General features: G+C 36.6%; 4 protein-coding genes across 6 annotated transcripts; 1 reads left to right on the forward strand and 3 right to left on the reverse strand.

Annotated features, from left to right (window-relative positions):
* Positions 1–1,000: 1,000 nt before the first annotated feature.
* Positions 1,001–3,136, forward strand: LOC109156052 (protein LURP-one-related 7). Its single transcript, XM_019303837.1, has 5 exons — positions 1,001–1,303; positions 1,488–1,700; positions 2,110–2,394; positions 2,448–2,586; positions 2,937–3,136. The coding sequence occupies exons 1-3, from the start codon at positions 1,052–1,054 to the stop codon at positions 2,254–2,256; spliced, it is 612 nt and encodes a 203-aa protein (XP_019159382.1). The 5' UTR covers positions 1,001–1,051; the 3' UTR covers positions 2,257–2,394; positions 2,448–2,586; positions 2,937–3,136.
* Positions 3,137–3,279: 143 nt separating this feature from the next.
* LOC109156050 lies at positions 3,280–7,270 on the reverse strand. Of its 3 annotated transcripts, none has more exons than XM_019303834.1 (9): positions 6,886–7,270; positions 6,443–6,766; positions 5,665–5,716; positions 5,503–5,548; positions 5,328–5,409; positions 5,075–5,219; positions 4,886–4,988; positions 4,095–4,161; positions 3,280–3,948 (listed from the first exon to the last, which is right to left on the reverse strand). In XM_019303834.1, the coding sequence occupies exons 2-9, from the start codon at positions 6,638–6,640 to the stop codon at positions 3,409–3,411; spliced, it is 1,233 nt and encodes a 410-aa protein (XP_019159379.1). In that variant the 5' UTR covers positions 6,641–6,766; positions 6,886–7,270; the 3' UTR covers positions 3,280–3,408. The 3 variants fall into 3 exon arrangements, with proteins under 3 accessions (XP_019159379.1, XP_019159377.1, XP_019159380.1); XM_019303832.1 differs by having other exon boundaries at positions 6,443–6,823; XM_019303835.1 differs by having other exon boundaries at positions 4,886–4,985; positions 6,443–7,270.
* Positions 7,271–8,848: 1,578 nt separating this feature from the next.
* Positions 8,849–9,193, reverse strand: LOC109155663. Its single transcript, XM_019303284.1, has one exon. It carries the CDS (start codon positions 9,191–9,193, stop codon positions 8,849–8,851), a length of 345 nt encoding a protein of 114 aa, XP_019158829.1.
* A 2,961-nt stretch (positions 9,194–12,154) lies between these two features.
* Positions 12,155–15,675, reverse strand: LOC109156051 (polyadenylate-binding protein-interacting protein 8-like). The gene is made up of 10 exons (XM_019303836.1): positions 14,823–15,675; positions 13,945–14,058; positions 13,809–13,853; positions 13,579–13,651; positions 13,372–13,484; positions 13,195–13,254; positions 13,010–13,057; positions 12,848–12,916; positions 12,633–12,694; positions 12,155–12,492 (listed from the first exon to the last, which is right to left on the reverse strand). The coding sequence occupies exons 1-10, from the start codon at positions 15,174–15,176 to the stop codon at positions 12,435–12,437; spliced, it is 996 nt and encodes a 331-aa protein (XP_019159381.1). The 5' UTR covers positions 15,177–15,675; the 3' UTR covers positions 12,155–12,434.
* Between the last annotated feature and the right edge of the window lie 2,789 nt (positions 15,676–18,464).

Raw genomic sequence — 18,464 nt, forward strand, 5'->3', positions numbered from 1 at the left:
TGCATTTCATTGTGGTGTGTTTTTGTTACACTGTTGGTGCATATTGTTAACACTGTTGGTGTATTCTGGAATTCCGCCGCACCGCCGCACGGGAAGACCCCGCCGCATTTGAACTTTATTCTATATATATATATATATATATATATATATATATATATATATATATATATATATATATATATATGAAGGGTTCAGGTGCGGGTATAGCTTCCCGTGCAGTTGTGCGGTTAAATCTGAGCAGTTGATCAAATTTAGATCAACGGCTCAAATCAATGAAATTTTTTAAAAAAAAAAAACGCGTGCCTGGAACAAAAAAGTATAAGCTAAAGTGCACCTTAAGTGTTAGATCTTAATCACAAACGCACGCACTTTAAGTACAAAACCAACACACATTAAACACAACCTCACGCACATTAAGCACAAAATCCACGCACTTTAAATATTAACTCACAGACTTTAAGTTTCAACAACTACTGACATTAAGTACAAAACTCACGCACATTAAGTACAAAACTCACGCACATTAAGCACAAACATTACGCACATTAAGCACAAAACCCACGCACTTTAAGTATTCACTCACAGACTTTAAGTTTTAACAACTATTCACATTAAGCACATCCCCAAGCCCATTAAGCACAAACCTCACGCACGTTAAGCACAAAACACACGCACAAAACTCACGCACATTAATCACAGATCCGCTCACCCTAATTTTGACCTAGATGCAAAAATTACAAAATTGCCACCGCATTTTTTTTAAAACTTTGATAATCCTGGACGTTGATTAAAGCGAGATGAATGGCTCAGATTAAACCGCACAACCGCACCTGAAGCCCTCACCCGCACGAGAACCTAAATATATATACATATATATATATATATATATATATATATATATATATATATATATATATATATATATATATATATATATATATATATATATATATTTATTTATTTATTTATTTATTTATTTATTTATTTATTTGGGGTGAGGTGTCTTAACATTTTGCTTTGTCATACCGGACGAGCATCCAATTCTTTAGCGATGGAAGGTGCGGAGAAATTAGAGGATGAATATCCGCCGGTGCCGGAAAATGCGGAAATCCCATTTGATCTCTTCTTGTCGAAGAACCACAAGGCGTTTGGCGGCGACGGCAGACTGCAATTCACTGATTCTTCTCGCAATCTCATCTTCGAAGTCGAAAGTCGATCAACCGATTCTCCGTCTCCTCCCCATCGCCGGAAACTGCTCCTCGACGCCGCCGGTACTACCCTCGTTACCATGGTTCGAGTAATTGTGAGTCTTTCTACCGTCCCGTTACGAGTATAAAATTTCCCCTTTCGAGTTTATTCTTTTGCCACGAATCTCTCTTAGCATTATTGATTAGAGTAATTTATACGCAAAAAGAAAAAAAGTTATCATCTTTCTTATCGCACGTAATAAGTTCTATTTACTTATATATGTTCTGTGATTGTTGTAGAAAGGATCATGGAAAGGATTTAAGGGAGACAGTAGGGAAGACAAGGAATTAATGTTCAAAGTGAATAGGGTTTTGAATACATTTATGGAGAAAGATTTTGAGATAATTCTTGCTGGTGATAACAGTGAAGGCACAAAGGCTGATATCAAGATGAAAGGCTGCCCCTTCATGAGATCCTGCACCATATACAAAGGCAATTCAATAATGGCTGAGGTAATAATTTACAATTGTGTTACCTTTCATGTGTTTTCTTGCTACTTATCACAACTTGTTGCAACCAATCACCCCTATTTGGTAAACTCCAAAATGCTAAAATTCAAAAAGCTGCTCAAAGCAGCTTTTTGAGAAAAGAAATTATACAAAACAGCTAAGAGTTAATTTACCAAACACTTTCCTACAATCAGCTAATGTTATCAACTAGTTATACCCTCTAATTAACTCAATCAGCTAACAGCTAATAGTTATCAGCTAACAGTCATTTACCAAATAGGGCCATATATCCATGCTGTTGGCATCGAGCTCTGGATACCTTAAGTGTGTTGTGGATCGAGTGTATAGACTGTGTTAGTTTCAAGCTATGCTAAATTTGGTTGTGTTTTTCCTTTTTTCACTTTAATTGCAGACCAGCCTTATGCATACGATTGGGTTCAGGAAGCATTTTATTCCTAGGAGCAGGTTCCGAATTACTATATTTCCTGGAGCTGTTGATCTTGTTCTGATTGTTGCTCTGGTCGTAATATTCTTTGATAAACGAAGGTTTTGGGTATAGAAAACGGCATGACAACCTCTCTAACCCTCTTGTATTCCTGACCTGAAGCCGCGGCCTAGTTTGCAGAGACATTCTTCTACAATCTATTCGCATGGTGCTAAATAATACTCCATAACCATGTTCACGATACTCTATAGCTGCATGCCATGGACTGCAACTCTGCAAGTAGAAAACCAGTTTAGTGGGTACAAACTCTCGTAACTTTCACCAATCACCATTGCTGGGCTTCACCACTAGCTACAGAGACTCCCATGGTCTCTGTAGTAGTCTGCAACTCTATGGAGCCCTGAATAACTCCAAATGTGCTTTTCTTAGCTGGGAAGATCAGAGGTTTGGAAAAGAGTTAATACCGTTTGAGGTCCTCCGAGTATAGTGATTTTGCTACGTTTAGTCCCAAACTTTCAAATTGACTGTTTGTGGTCCTTCGACTTTCAAATTTAACCATTCGTGGTCCAAGTTAACCACCCATGGTCCTTCAAGTTTCAAAATTTAACCAGTCGTGATCCTCTTGAAAGGACCATGGTTGGTTAAAATTTAATAGTTGAAGGACTATGGGGGGTTAACTTGGACCACTAATGGTTAAATTTGAAAGTCGAAGGACCACATACGGTCAATTTGAAAGTTTAGGACTAAATGTGGCAAAACCACTATACTTGAAGGACCCCGGATGGTATTAACTTGTTTGGAAAAACTAGAAAAGATGGCAGTTTTTAGGTAGCTTTGGCCTGAAAATTGCATGGCTTACAAGCCATTGTCTCTATTTTGTTTCATTGTGTCTTTCTATTTGATAATACATTGGCATGTGGGTAATATTGTAACATTTTCAACATTATTCTCTTGTAATCCTACAGTTTTTAAACCCTGAGATTTGTGTTCTGTATTTGTTCAAGAATGAAAGCCTTCTTCTTCTTCAGCTGTTTATTCTCTTTGCATAATGGAACAAAACAGTATAATCATTTACTAGAATCATTTTTTCTTTTCTATCCATGTTTTACAAGCTGTAATGGGAATTACAAAAGGAAATAAAAAGAGGATTCCATTTCTTCTACATCAGAATAAGGGTAGCAGAGCAGGGAAAGGGAGAAAAAAATAAAAATAAAAATAAAATAAAAACAGTAACATGGTTGAATCCTAAGTAGCTTATATTAAGTGCTAGTGCCATGCTTCTGGTGCATTTGTCCTTGCTTGTGAGTCTGCAAGTGAGACAGCCATGGCTAGCATCATCTGTTCTTCAAAACTTTCTGGAACGATGGGCCCCGAGACGGGCTGAAAGCCGTCTCTCTCAGTTTCACCTCGAGGGGGATCCTGGCCCACATCATCCGAGGCAGCATAGCCAGTTCCCGCTTCACCCCTCGATGAACCATTGTCAGCCCATTCCCTGTCTTCCCCATCCATTGGCATCTCGCTCTGAGGGTAATCTTCGTTCTCTTCTTGCACCGCCCTATCCGGAGATCTGCTGCAGGCAGAATGGTGATTGTATGAAGATGATACGCCTCCGCTATAACTACTGGACGACTCTTTGCCCATCTGCTGGCGCTCAGCAAGGGCTGCAATCGCGCAAGCAAGACCTCCAGAAGGGGAAGATGAAGATCCTCCCGCTGAGGCCATGGAGGATGCATGGTTATCGTGACTTACATATTGTTCTGGTGGAGCCAAAACACGATAGCCTGGAGTTTGAGGCTTGCCATTCTCCTGTCATTATACATCAAAGGCCGAGTAAGCAATAATGATTCACCATAACAGGATAAAACAAGAGGCACTACAAATTCTAAATTATAGTGAAATATTCCCAAATTACCAATGAGACTAATATATATGTCATTTGCTGGTTCATGTACCTGAATAGATAGCCATATAGCTTCCATAATCATTATGTCCTCGAGATCCAAGTCAAATTCATCATCCCTGTTCAAAAATCACGAATCAGAATAACAAAGAATGCTTATACATTCAGACAATAACATCTGAATCGCAGAATAAGAAAGATTCATTTCTGGGTCACAGAAGCAAGTGGAATGAATTGGACGACGAGGATACTCCTGATTTAAGGACACAGTAACTATACCCTCTACTCTCGAGTCTCTTCTCATGAATCATGTCAATGACATCTCCTTTTTTCTGCATTCAACTTCTTGAATGGCAATACCAGTGCCGATAACATAAAGTATCAATAGTTTCCTCCAAAGTCCAAATCGTCTTTTCATGAAAGTTATTTCACAACAAAACCAAGAAACGTGCCCTTGACTTCTGCAACTTCTAATGCAAAATGATCAACTCCTTAATGTCAGTGGCTTGGTTTTAAAGTTGGTCCTTTTTCCCGTGAAGTTTTCTTGAGGTACAAATGTGCCCCCATAGGTATATTAATGGTTTACTACCAAAGATTGTAAATGACGAGAGTTACCAAGACTTTAGGGCAACCTAGAAAGGAAATACGGTCATCTAAGATGAGATTGAAGGAGTGCAATGACTGACTTGTGTACATGAGTGCAAGGAAAAGTCGTTGAATTGCATTTTATATTTATAAGTAAAAAAATAAATCAAGTTGTTTACAAACTATTTACTTGAACCAGAACCTAGTGGATAACAACTGAAGCATACAACGCTAAAGAAGCACGAGACAATTCCATACCTGATCTGTCTAGACCATAAAGCTTGTCGAGTAGCTGGAGCAGAACAAGTCTCCTGGGAAGTAACAACTTCTGAACCTTCAATAGCGGTAGCTAAAGGTGCTGCTGCAAGCAATACAATAGTTTAAACTACGGCTCATAATCAGAGAAATTCAAGCCAAACATGATAACCCCGGGAGACAATTCAGCACCTGTTGTTGAGCAATGCTCCATCTCACTTGGTCCGGTGATACTGCTTGAAGAGCACACCTCTTTCTGCCTGAGCATCCTCTCCTCTTCTTCTTGAAGTTCCTGTTTTCTCATCCGTATTTTGGCTTCAATGACTAGCTGTTCCTCCTGGAGCAGTGAAACATAGAGGGTCAGATAATTTAACATTAAAAGTTCAGTACGAGGCCCTCAAGAATCACCATAGGTATTCAATCAAGAAATGTGAAAGAACCATACAATCTGCTCGATTCCTTTTTCTTCCTTCGTTTTTACTCCACGATACTCCACAGCATAATTTAAAGTTTTACAGAAAGGGCATCTTATACGGTTTAAGGAAGATTTGCAAGAATTGTTATTTGGAAATGGACATAAAGTCAAAACAGTAAGAAATGTGGAAAGAAATTGAGGATACTGTGTTGGCAGGGTTGAATTAGGGGTCTTCATCTGCAAAAAGCACTCTGTAGAAAGTAAAACCAGTTAAGAAATCCATGTATTGAAGAAAATAACGAAGAGCTTTATACATCGAGAATGGCATCAGATAAGAATAGGAATGTGCATAATACTGTAATAGTACCTGTACAAATTCCTTTCATGCAACATCTTGAACGATTGAGACTTGGATAATACTGAAAAGCCCGAGGTGAACGGAGAGGCATTAAATATAGAACAAAAAGATAAGATTAAGCAGACAGTCAGAAACCATTTGAACTCATTAAGATGAGGTTTATGTTATACATGGCTTACAAAGAAAATACACCCCACCACACCCGAACTGTGTTAAAAACTCATGAACATCCAAGCAAGAACAAGATGGTGAGAAGACATTCACCAACTAGGCAACTATCCAATGGAGCAAAATTTGCTATACCATGCGAAACTCGTTAAAAAACAAGTACACAATTACAGCATCAACATTGTATAGCTTTTGGTCTTCTTTTCTAAACAAGAACATACTAACATCATATATTGCCTGCTGGAATGTTTTTAATTTGTTCATCTTTCTTCATCAAAAGTAGTTCCATTGTCCCAAGTGAGATTTTACATCACACTTTGAGTGTGATGTAACCATATTCTTACTAGTTAAACCAAATGTGAAATAAGATGGATTTCCCAAGTTTCAAATTCTAGCTGTGGATAAACACAATGTAGCACAACCTTTACCACTCAATCAAACACTATCAAGAATGGTTTCCAGCCATGATTTTTATGGAGCAACTTAGCTAAAGGAAGCTAAGCACATGAGCATTCCAAATAACAAAAATATCATCATACATTCATACAGGCACCTAACTTCATCGAAACGCAATTAAAGCCGAACAAAAAAATTGCTGGAAGGTAAAGTGAGCACACACCAAGAAGCAAATGGGGCACTCCTCAAGCTCAGAGTTGCTAACACATTCATCTTCTCCAGGGTAGCAAGGAGCAAGCTTGGAGTCAAGAATGAGTTTCCTAAGCTTCTTGTGATCCACATCCTTGTGCTGATACAATCCCTGAGGCCTAGTGAACTTCTCGTCCACCACTTGCCTCCTCCTACCCAACTTATTTCCCATCCAAAACTCTCTCCTTTTTTTCCACCAAAATTCACCACCTTCAAAATCCCATAAAAAAGGAAGCACTCCCTTAAAGCCCTAATTCCGAAATCTCATCGCAATTTCATCGCCATACACCCACAAGACCTGAAATTTACATCCGCCCACCAACACAAAACCCCGGAAAATCAATCCCAACAAACGCTACACAAAGGGGAGAAGATAAGATAAAGAAAACAAAAATAATGGAGGAAAGAAACCCGGACCTGGAAGAGCCAAAAAAAATCGAAACTTTATGGAAGTTCAGAGAGGAGGGGAAAGATCGAGAGGGAACAAGATCAGAACTGCCTTATCTCTCCGCTGTATTTGTGTCTGCATTCGTGTGTAGATACCAATAAACTACGTAATCCACAATAAAATAAAACAATTTTAAAATATAGGCTCCATATTTGTTTGGGTCGGTTCTATTTCTGCACCTTTCGGCTTGTGTTTTGAATCGGAGGGAGAAAAAGCAAAGCAGAGAGGAGGGGTAAAGGGAAGAGTGATTGAGCCGGAAAGAATCGAGAAGAAGAAGAAGATGACGGAGTTTGAAAATGGAGGGAGGAGTACGCGCCTCCTAAGATGCGTGTCGTGGATTGCCCGGCACTTAAAGCATTGATATATTGTTAAGAGTTTTTGTCATTTATTGTCTTTATAATATTATTTTCGATTTTTTTCTTTTTACAAGTTTTCATTATTCATCCTTTAATAATTTTATAACTTTATTCTCCTAAATTGAAATAAGGTCTAATTGATCGAGGTCAAAACAATTTTAGTAATTACTACTAAAAAGAATTTATACGAAATTAATGATTTAATGTAATAAAATTTGAGTTGTATCAATTGACACATCAATTGAAATGTTGATTAGTGTGTGAATTTAAGAGTATTTTATTCCCCTTTCACAAAGCTTAGGTTTTGTCTCTTTGATGATACATTGAAGATGATTGCATCGCTATTTATCTTGAAACCTTTTTCAAAGAGGAGAATTTATCTACTTGTCAATTCCTTCACCATGAAAAATGGAGAACTATTCTATAACACATGTTTTCCAAATTTGAAGACATGAAAAAATGGATAACTTCCAAACATTGGCAATAATGTTTCTAAATTCTTTTTTCTTATAATTTCTCTTCTTCGGTCTCTGCGTCTACCTTTCTATTTGGTCACTATCTTTGATTTTCTATTTGGCCACTGTCCCCAATTTTCTTTCTGACCACCATTCTCGTCTTTCTCTCTAGCCACCATCATTGACTTTTTCTCTTGTCACCGTTTGCTCTGATGCTACCATAATTAGCTTTCTCTACCGCCACTATCATTGACTTTCTCTTTGTTTTTTCTCTAACCACCCTATTTTGCTTTCTCTCTCACTGCCATCTTCAGTTTTTCTTCAATCGTCATCCACAACATTCTCTATCACCGATGTTCCTAACTTTCTCTCATTCCGCCATCCTCAATTTTTTCACTAGCCCCCCATTCCACACCTTTTCTCCCGTCGCCGTCTATGAATTTTTCTTTAGCTATTATTGGATTTTCTTCAACCACCATCCCCAGCCTTTCCTTTAGCCACCATCCACGACTTTCACTCTTGTCATCGTTCACTTTTTTATCTAGCTACCATTCATAGTTGTATTCTCTAGTCATCGTTCCTGACTCTATTGAACATCACCCCCGATTTTCTCTTTGACAATGGGAGATTGAGTTTATATTTCTTGAAAGTTGTTTAAAAATGAATATGGGAAATTAAAAAAAATGAGAAAAAAATTAAAAAAGGAGAAATGAAGTAAACAGGCTTCTGCTTTCAAAAAAGAAGTAAACAGGCTTCTGGATAAAAATAAGGCAAATAGAACACTTATCAACAAACAAAATTTGATATGAAATCTTAAAATTAAAGTTCACCGTCACTCTTTTTATACATCCTTTGATAATTACTATTACAAAACTAATTCAAATTCAGCCCAGATCACTTCCATCATGCATGTTTGATCATAAAAATTTAATTCAAAACTCTTTAACATGACTAATTAATATGCTTGTAATGCATTACTCTCGCAACATACATCTTTTTATCTTCTCATCATCAAGGAAGAAGAAAATCAGAAACCTATTTTTGGACCGATCGAGTGAACTTCTCATCTTCTCTTACATCACTAGTCAAAAGTAAAGTATAACATTATTCTTCATTTTAGTTTATGATTGGGCGTATAGCGCATACGACAGCTCATCGAACGGTGACAGTTCCTTGTTGAACAGTAACCTATCGCAATCAAAATCATTGAAGGGTAAATGAGCGGTTGGCAAATGAAGCTGCTGGCCGCTAGTCTTGGCCGCCGGCGACAATAATATTCCTCCACCGGAATGAAGCTTCCGATGGCCGTTAAACCCGGCCTCCTCCGCCGCCGCCGCCTCCACCTTAGGATCCTTACCGGTTAGCCTCTGAACCACGGCTTTAAAGCTGCGGGCATCCGTTTCTATGTACTCTGTGTTGATTATCACCACCTTCACTGCAAACCCATTATTGCTCTCTTCAGCCATTTATGCCGCCGCCAAGAAATAAAATGGAACTTTTTTTTCAAAGAAAATGACAGAAAAAAACTGGGTTTTGGCTTTTTGGTCTGTTTCTGAAGTGTTGGAAGTGCAGATATGGAAGACGAAGGTATAAGAATCATGTATGTATATATAGGTGGATGGGAAGGGTTGACCATTGTAATCAAATGAGGAATGGAGGTTGAAGGTTTGAGTCAAACCATGATTTTGGAGGGCCACGTCAAGGTTTAGTTGACCGTTAAATTGTCATCAGATCAGATCAATCAAATAATTTGCAGGCTGTCTAAGAGGACTTATAACAGTTTAGTTGCAGGTTTTGAGTCAAACCGTCAAAGCAATGGGAATGGAGTCTCCCCACGAGGATATAGGAAGAAAGTTCAAACTCCCTTAGTCTTGATTTGTTTATCTCATTTATTGGCATTATTAATTTGGTGATGATAGTACGTTGATTGTATTGTATTTTGGAAGGTTCTTTAATAGTGAATCGTGATCCAGGTTTATTCGGTATTCACACCTAACACCTTCATATAGTGACTGCAGGTTTCTCACGTCATTAAAAAAAAAAAAAAAAAAAAAAAAAAAAAGTCACTAACACAGTAGCACAACACAATAGTTACACGGGAAAAATCAGACAAATTTCAATCTAGCTCGTCAAAAACTAACTGAACTAAATGAATTGGACCTGTTTTGACAATTCTACGCATATTACCTACCAGATGCTCCGTCGAGTCGGAACGTAGGGGACCCTTGAGATTGGGGATTCAACTTTTTGAGAGCAATGCATAACCAAAAAAAACTTTGTCTATTTAGTATTCAAATTTTGCTTAGTTTTCCAATATGCTATAATTAGATGCAATATACTAATTGAGTTCATTATTTAGTACTTACACTTATGCATGCTATATTCATTACTTAGCTTGTATATGTACATGTTAATATGTTATAGTATTAGTAATTAGGTATAGTATGTTCACACACATCATCTTTGTTAGCTATATAATTATATTCATTACATGTTCACCCGACCCCTTGCAAGTAATCTTGTTCTTACTGATCGATTAAATACTTATGGATCTTTCCCTCCTTAATTGATAAAATATTTATTGATCTTCCTCCCCTACTTAGCTTGTTTGAATATTGTGGACGGTAACATCCCATCGATTTCATTAGTAATATACTTTTTTTTTAATGCTACTGACTCTATTACATTGTAGTATCTGCCTTCACTGAGACTCATCTCATAATCTCCCACATGAGAGAGGTCACTACATGTCATCTTTAAAATCTCATGTACCGATTCTTGAATACCCGCTATGGTATGGTGTGATACATGTTCCTTCTATTTCCCCAAGCAAAGCTCTTCGCATCGCAACGCCTATTGTGTCAGCTTGACCTTTCATAAGTGGAGGCAGAATAAAGCGGCCATAATAAAGGCGCTTATTGTCTGTTCTTGATTCAACACATTTCAAGGTGCTTGGACATTAATAATATACTTATATACATTCATTAGAAATATGATAATTATAGTATGTAAAGTGAAAACATTGTGTTCATATTACCACTATTCAGTTGAGCTTATGTTTAAATGTTCACACACTCACCGAGGTTACAGACTTACAGTCAAGACAAGTTTTTATCATCACCGGACGAAGCCAAACGACAAAACTATATATAACATTTGTGTTTAAGGAAAAATAATAATAATTTTTTGATTAGTTTCATATAAATACCTACTTATGTTGACTGCAAGAAGTATCAATGCATGCATTTCTCCAGAACATTTGAATTACGACCAAAAAAATATGTGGTTTTGATTTATGTACACATTACCCTATCAATTGTGATAAGATACTACTTAAGACTCGTACAAAAGCACCCAATTTTGGCCTTTGGGCATCTTGTACCTAATTCTTATTAGGCAACTTGTCAACTAACTTAATGTCCTTTGTGTTTTGCCACTTTTTGGATAAATCCCTCCTTAATATTCACTAATACTATGTAACATGGCACTGATTAAAAATAGAAAATATACTTTATTTTCATGGACTCGTGAAAGTTTTAAATTATATACTTTTAATTTATAAAGAATTTTTATCATATTAATTGGTATCAACATCTTTTATACCCAATATAATTAATCACGCATAATATATCCTCGGTTGATTTACCATAATACATATACATATTTTCTTAAATTATTAACTTTTGTTAGCCAACTTTATACTTTTCAACCTTTTTCTTTGGGTAGGGGACACAAAAATTATCAAAACCCGGTCAACCAGAGCCAACATCCGGTCAATGCCCCTAAAAGTTGATTTTGTTTTCTTTTTCATTCATTGAATGTTCAACCCTAAGGCCATGAAGTCCTCTCCTACACATTTTAGGTTTTAGAAGGATCTATATATCATAATCAAGTGACAACCAACAAATATTGGAAAAATCGCTAGCTCTAGGCGTCTGGGGACCTATTCTAGGCGTCCTAGGGGACAAATGTTGGAAAAACCACTAGGCGCCCTCTAGGCGTCTGGGGACCGCCTAGGTCCCCTAGGGCGCCTAGAACGCCTAGGCGGGCACCTAGAGCGCCTAGGAGGCCAACCGCCTAGCGCCTAGGAGATCGACGTCGAGGCGCGATTTTTGCCCCTAGGGCGCCTAGAACGCCTAGGCGGGCACCTAGAGCGCCTAGGAGGCCAACCGCCTAGCGCCTAGGAGATCGACGTCGATGCGCGATTTTTGCAACACTGAACCAACCTTAATCTGCAAACTTGCGAGCTTCTAAAGGATTACACCACACTAATCCGGGTGCAGTGCAATCATATAGTAAGTGCGGTGCAATCCTTTAAAACTTTACAGGTTCACACGTTAAAGTCAGTTATTCTCAATCAAATTTGCATGAGCCTCATAGTGTTTATCTGGTGAAAAGTATAAAATCAAAAAATGAAGAAGGCAGGCAAAGTTGCAAAACATCAAAGCATTGCTGGTTGCCAAGACATTTTAACTAACAGCACAGCACAGCAATAACTGTAAACTTGAGAGCTAAAACAAAGGTTGGGAGTTGTGTCTGGAAAAAGAGATTAAAATGTTTGGCAGAAACAAGATGGAATTGAAATTACTGAAACCATCTTCTCCATGCATAAACTAAAACCTGTCTGTCTGTCTCTCTACCAAAGGGTATTGCGCGAAATGCCGCCTTCTAGACCGACCCTCGGGCCACCATGGAATGACTGGCTGGCTAATGCATACCAGCTCGAGCAACTCGTGGCCTCACGGGTGTCTTTGAAGGGCTCACCCTACAACAATATTAGAACACAGTTTTTAGTAGCGATTTCTAATACGAGCTGAGCAATAAAACACAAAAGTTAAAAGCCTCGGGATCAAATGAAGGTTCGAGGTATGCAAATGCCAGAATTTGAATTTAAAACGACATTACCTGATACGCTGGGACCCCAACACTTCCCCGCAACAATCCAATGCCAGAATCGCACTCTCAGCCTGCACATTTTGTCGAGTAATTCAGGGATCCATTTTGTCATTTCGAATATATTCTTCTAGCATATTAAGGAGAATACAGGGGACACGGATGCAGATAAACGTCGAGAATAATATAGATACGAGGAATCCAAACACACACAGCCGGAAGCATACCATGACAAATTCAACAAAAGCAATACGGGTGGAGTGCACTTGATCTCCCAAAAGCCTCAGGCGAGAAACCTGGAAAAAACAAATGTTTAGTCGCGGTATTCTATATGGTATTATAGTTAACCTCACGATTCATGTGTAGAAAACTTCGAAAACTATACCGACCTCACCACATCTCGTTTCGAAAAAAGTCTTGACATCAGCCTGAGATACCTGGTCAGAATAGAGTGCATTGAATTTATAAATTTTACGATTCAAAAACTATACATATAGGGTGATTTTGCCAAGCTAGCGAACATGATAACCCCAGAATATCCTTCGGACCAACAGAAACTTTATAGATTCCATACCTTCTTATCTATATTTGTACAGTAAACGGTCCTAGCACACATCTCACGTTCATCCTCTGACTGTAAATAAAAGAACACCAAAATTAAAGAAAATGTAAACGCAATAATTTCTGAGCAAGAAAATAGCAAAAGATACAATCGAAGGATAGGAAACGAACAATTTTCTTTATTTCGTACCCTGGGAAGGAATGTAGGATTCACGGGAAGGATAGCAGTTTTCGAAGGCAGGACCTTGAGCGGAGAAAAACCTAATATCGTACCAGAAAGGCAAAGAGCCGCTCTAGCAGAGTCTGATGAAATTCATTCCCACGACAAGTCAGGTTACAATATCGCAAACGAATTACGGCTACATAGAACAAATCCACGACAAAACGTGCAACTTACATTCATCGGCAAACTCCACAAAAGCAAAGCGAAGATGGGAGTGAGGATCGCCACAAACTCTGCAGTCAACGACCTGCAAAAAGAAAAAAGACAGTCGAAAACAAGTATAAAGATTCCTCGTTTTATAAGTTACCTCGTTACCTCGATTAGAAAGAAACATTAAAGAAAATGGCTTTGGTAGGAATATATTTTACCATTCGACAATAATTTTAGGAAATTTTTTTACTTACTTGTCCATACGCACTAAATAAGGCAGCAAGCTGCTCTTCCGTAACCTGAATTAAAAATATAATAAATAAATAAATAAGCATTAGCGGAAATTAGATAGTCACATAAAACTACTTGGAAGGCCTAAAACATACTTACATTGTGATCAATGTCAGAAACATAGACAGTTCGCCTTATGCTATCTTCTCTTTGAGCTCTAGAAGCTCTATTGTTCATTCGGTTGCTTCGGCCCTGATTATAGTTGTTTCCTCTCTGAGATCAAAATAAATTAAAGCGATTTACTACAACAATGACATTATACCAATAAGAATTACATAAAACCAATTAAACCATATGGTCAACCACAATTAACTATTCTCGTCAGACTAGAAAACAACAAACAATAATAAGCGAAATCCTATAAACCTGCAAAAAACACACTTAAACAACAAATTCCCAGTCACCTATCTCACTATCTGCTATAAAGACACCAAAGTAATATCGGAATGTAAGGAAACCGAAATCCAGATATCCATTATTCCGTTTCAGTAAACCAAATGTACCATTAACATATATACGTAGCTGATAAACCAATCGAAATGAATTCCCCTAAATGGAATAACCAAACACAACCTCTCATTTGGAAAGAATGATGATGTTTTTAAACCATGATAACAGAATTTCATTCCTATTTGCTGCAATAACTATAATTGAACTCAAATCGATCTTAGTCCCAATGCAATTGAGGCCACAACTCTCAATCAAAACAATCATATAATAAATATTACTTACATAGACAATTAGACACACAAAAACATAACTTCCACACAAATACACAAACACAAAGGTCAGTGCAAATGATAGTGCATTAACTATAAGACATAAAACTTGGGAATCTAATCAGATATAACCCTAAAGACAAAAGAGATAAAACTGCATAGAACATGAAAATGAAACAAAGCAAAGAAAACAACGTTATTCAATTCCAACAACCAACAACATAAGACATGGATCAAACCCAAGAAATGGAACTTTACCCTTCTGTTATTTCGGAAACCATCAGCCCCCAAAGCCTTATTAGCTGCCACAAAATTGTTGAGCCCCTCATCACGGCCATAGGAAGAAGGAAAGAACTCTTTTGCCAGTGGGTTGAGCTTCAATGTCTTCAACATATTAACGATATCCCGCATTTGAAACTCCGATTCCGGGCTCGAATTAGAACCGGAGTCCTTCTGGCCATCCGCCGGCGACTCAGATTTCGCATTATTGACGCTAAGCTCAGAGCCAGCATCAGAAATTTTGCCGGAATTTGGTGCCGGAGAAGAATTCTCAACAACAGCAGGAGCCTCAACCATTGCTGTCTCAACACACACCTCAGCGCCGGCAGCCATTGAATCAAAAGCTCAGAAAACAAAAAAGACTCAAAATTTATTTTTTAAAAAACGGCAAAAATGGATGAATCAAAACACAGACCCTCAGCTCAATTCCTCCAAAGACTCAGCCTTTATATACCAACCATATAATTATCAAACACAATTGGCTAAGGCCTCTTCAGATTTAGGCAATATCCGAAATGCAATACGCTGATCCTCTCACATAAGGGAATATGAATAAAGGCTATAAATACAATCCAATTAAGGGAAGAAGAAAAAAAAAATTGCCAGAAATGAAAGAAAATAAGGGGTGATGAGAAGTGAGTGTTTACTATAAAGACCAAGCAGAATGCAAAGACAGAAACTTTAGGGTTTTGTAACAAATTTGATCACAGGAATTGGTGGATTCTGGTAGTGGTTTTGGAAATACTCCGCAACAAACAGCTGCTCCGCCCTATTTCTCTACTACCCTTTCTTTTGTTCAGAGAGAGAATGTTACGTATTGTGCGTATGATGCTGTTCTGTATGTGCATGTATACATAGTCTGTTTTCTATGCAAATTGCATCAACAAAATTGGTATGTGTTACCTTTTAATTTTTTTGATTTGTTATCTTGTTATGTCACCATTGAATGCAACTATGAGTACATGTAACTTTTTAATTTAATTTTATTATATATATAATTTGGTACGCATTTTGATATATTATTTATGAAAAACGAAACATTATGATCTGATAATTTTATGTTATAACGTTACATGTATAGATGTACTTACTATTTTTTATGAATTGAAATAACGGCCAACATTTTAATATTTATGCATGAGGAGTGGTAAAAAAATTGGTCTATAGGCCAATTTTGGCTTATTTGACCACTATTAATTGTTTGATTTAGTTAAAATATCAATATAAATGTTTGGTTAATTAGCTTTTTGCAACTCCAAAATGCTAAATTTAAAAAGCTACTCCTAGCAACTTTTTCAATTAGCTTTTTGAGAAAAAAAATTATACCAAACAGCTATCAGCTAACAGCTAATTTACCAAACACTTTTCTACAATCAGCTAATGTTATAAACTATTTATACTCTCTAATTAACACAATCAGCTAACAGCAAACAGCTATCAGCTAACAGTCATTTTACCAAACAGGGCCTATATGTTTTTTCTTTTTTACTTAAGGTACAAAAGGCGGTGCCCTCGCCCCAAGATTCTCATACTTCGGGACGATTGGATAGTGATGGAATAAATCATGATGTCTTAGCATCTCTTAGGTAAGAGGACAAATAATTGGTATTCACCACATTGGGTATTGCTTTCACACTGCAACTATCATGATTTAGTCATATGTCCTAGGGTGCAATAGTGCAATCTGTCAATCGAGTATTAATTGAATTGTCAATGCATACTTCTTTCTCTTTTACTTCATCTTGCATCTAATGATTTTTTGTGTGACAACTGACAAGGAAAACATTTGTATTTCATAAATCACATAAAAGAAAGGTAAATGATACTAAGACAGATCTTTATATACAATAATCATGTTTTACACATACGTCCGTTCCTTTCGGGACCATAATACGTAATGATTGAATTAGGAAAAGGTGGAATGCAATTATTAAGAAGCATTTTAATAAGAAGAAAACATGTAACAATAATTTTATGAGTATTTTTATGTCAAATGATGAAGAGGGTGACAAGTTGTTGGATTGAGATGGCAAAGATGAAGCCATGAAGGTGAAACAACTTATATAGGATGTTGATGGGAGCCTATACTAGGTTTTGTTACTATGTGGGTGAAATGGATATGCCACTCATAAAATCACAACTGCTTCTGCCTCACTTAAAGTTTGTTGGGATTCCAATCTCTTTTTTATAGTTTTGCAATCAATAATTGCATATAGTATTTTTATTATATTACCCCCACTTTTTCTCCCTTTTCTTTTTAAATACTATTCAAGTTTTGTGTCTGCACTTTTCTCTTGTTTTTGCCTCTCTATTGCTTTCCACCATATATGATTCTTTCTTCCACCTTAATTTTAGTCCCTAAAGTGCTCACCATGAGAATGGTAAATTATGAAATGTGTGTTAACTGATATCTGTTGCATTCTTGATAGATTCAAATCTACACCATATGATTGTTAATAAAGTAAATTTTATAAATTAAAATTATTTTGAATTAATTGATTAATTAAATTGTGTCTCGAAGAAAAATATTAGTGCATTGATTTATATTAATTATTGATATTGAAAAAGAAGGGAGAGTTGTGGTTGTAGGTATTGGGGAGAGGGGAGGTGATTGTGATGCCATATATTCTGATTCTCATGCTATGACAGCAATGGTGCATTTAGTATTCTCTGGATTTTTCTTCAACATGGCTACTATCATCTTTTTCATTATTATTATTATTATTATTATTATTATTATTATTATTATTATTATTATTATTATTATTATTATTATTGTTATTATTATTAATCTCCCGATTGTGATTGTGGTATAAATTTTAATTAGTCTCTCAATTTAGCGGCGTAAATTTAGGTCTGCCGTTTTAGTTTAGGGTTTGTACATAATCCATGGTAATGTGGGTATGTATTGAAATGTTATATGCTTTGTTTGGTTCCCAGGAATTTTAATGTAATAGTAATATTCAGTTCATCGATTATCTTATATTTCAATTTTGTTTTTCACTATCCGTCCATCTAAAACGAATAAATGATCATTTGACTACATAAAATTTATTTAAATTTACTCTTTATTTCAATATACATAGAGGAATAAATTAAGTAAATTTCGTATAACCATTTTGGACGAATTGATAGGCAATAACTAAATTGAAAATTATGGTATAATTAAAAGGCTATTTTGGGTATTAACTTGATTTCTTAATAGAGGATGACTTTCATTTATAGTTTTTTTTTTTTAAATGTCAAATTTGTTCCATAAGTCAATCGGATAGTGCAATTTAAGAAATTTGAATGAATTTTTTTTACTCAGAGAACTCAATTACACTATCCGATTGACTTAAGAAGTCAATTTAACCATCCCCTCCCCTCCTCCCCCCTCCCCCCAAAGGAGGGTTCAACGCAAAAGGCCAGTTATTTGTATCTTAAAAAGACTATTCGCGACTTCACCGTCTCAATATATATTTGTTTTAATTTTTAGCTCTTTTTTATCACATTATTCAGAATTTTATTTCCTTTTCAATAACGTAAGATTTCTAGAAAGTTTTATAAAATATTCCACAACCAAACACCCTACATGTTTTTAATGTACTCTATAAGACATCCTATTCAATAGGCACTCAA

Source organism: Ipomoea nil, unplaced genomic scaffold (assembly GCF_001879475.1).
Source record: "Ipomoea nil cultivar Tokyo-kokei standard unplaced genomic scaffold, Asagao_1.1 scaffold2704, whole genome shotgun sequence".
Lineage (NCBI taxonomy): Eukaryota > Viridiplantae > Streptophyta > Magnoliopsida > Solanales > Convolvulaceae > Ipomoea > Ipomoea nil.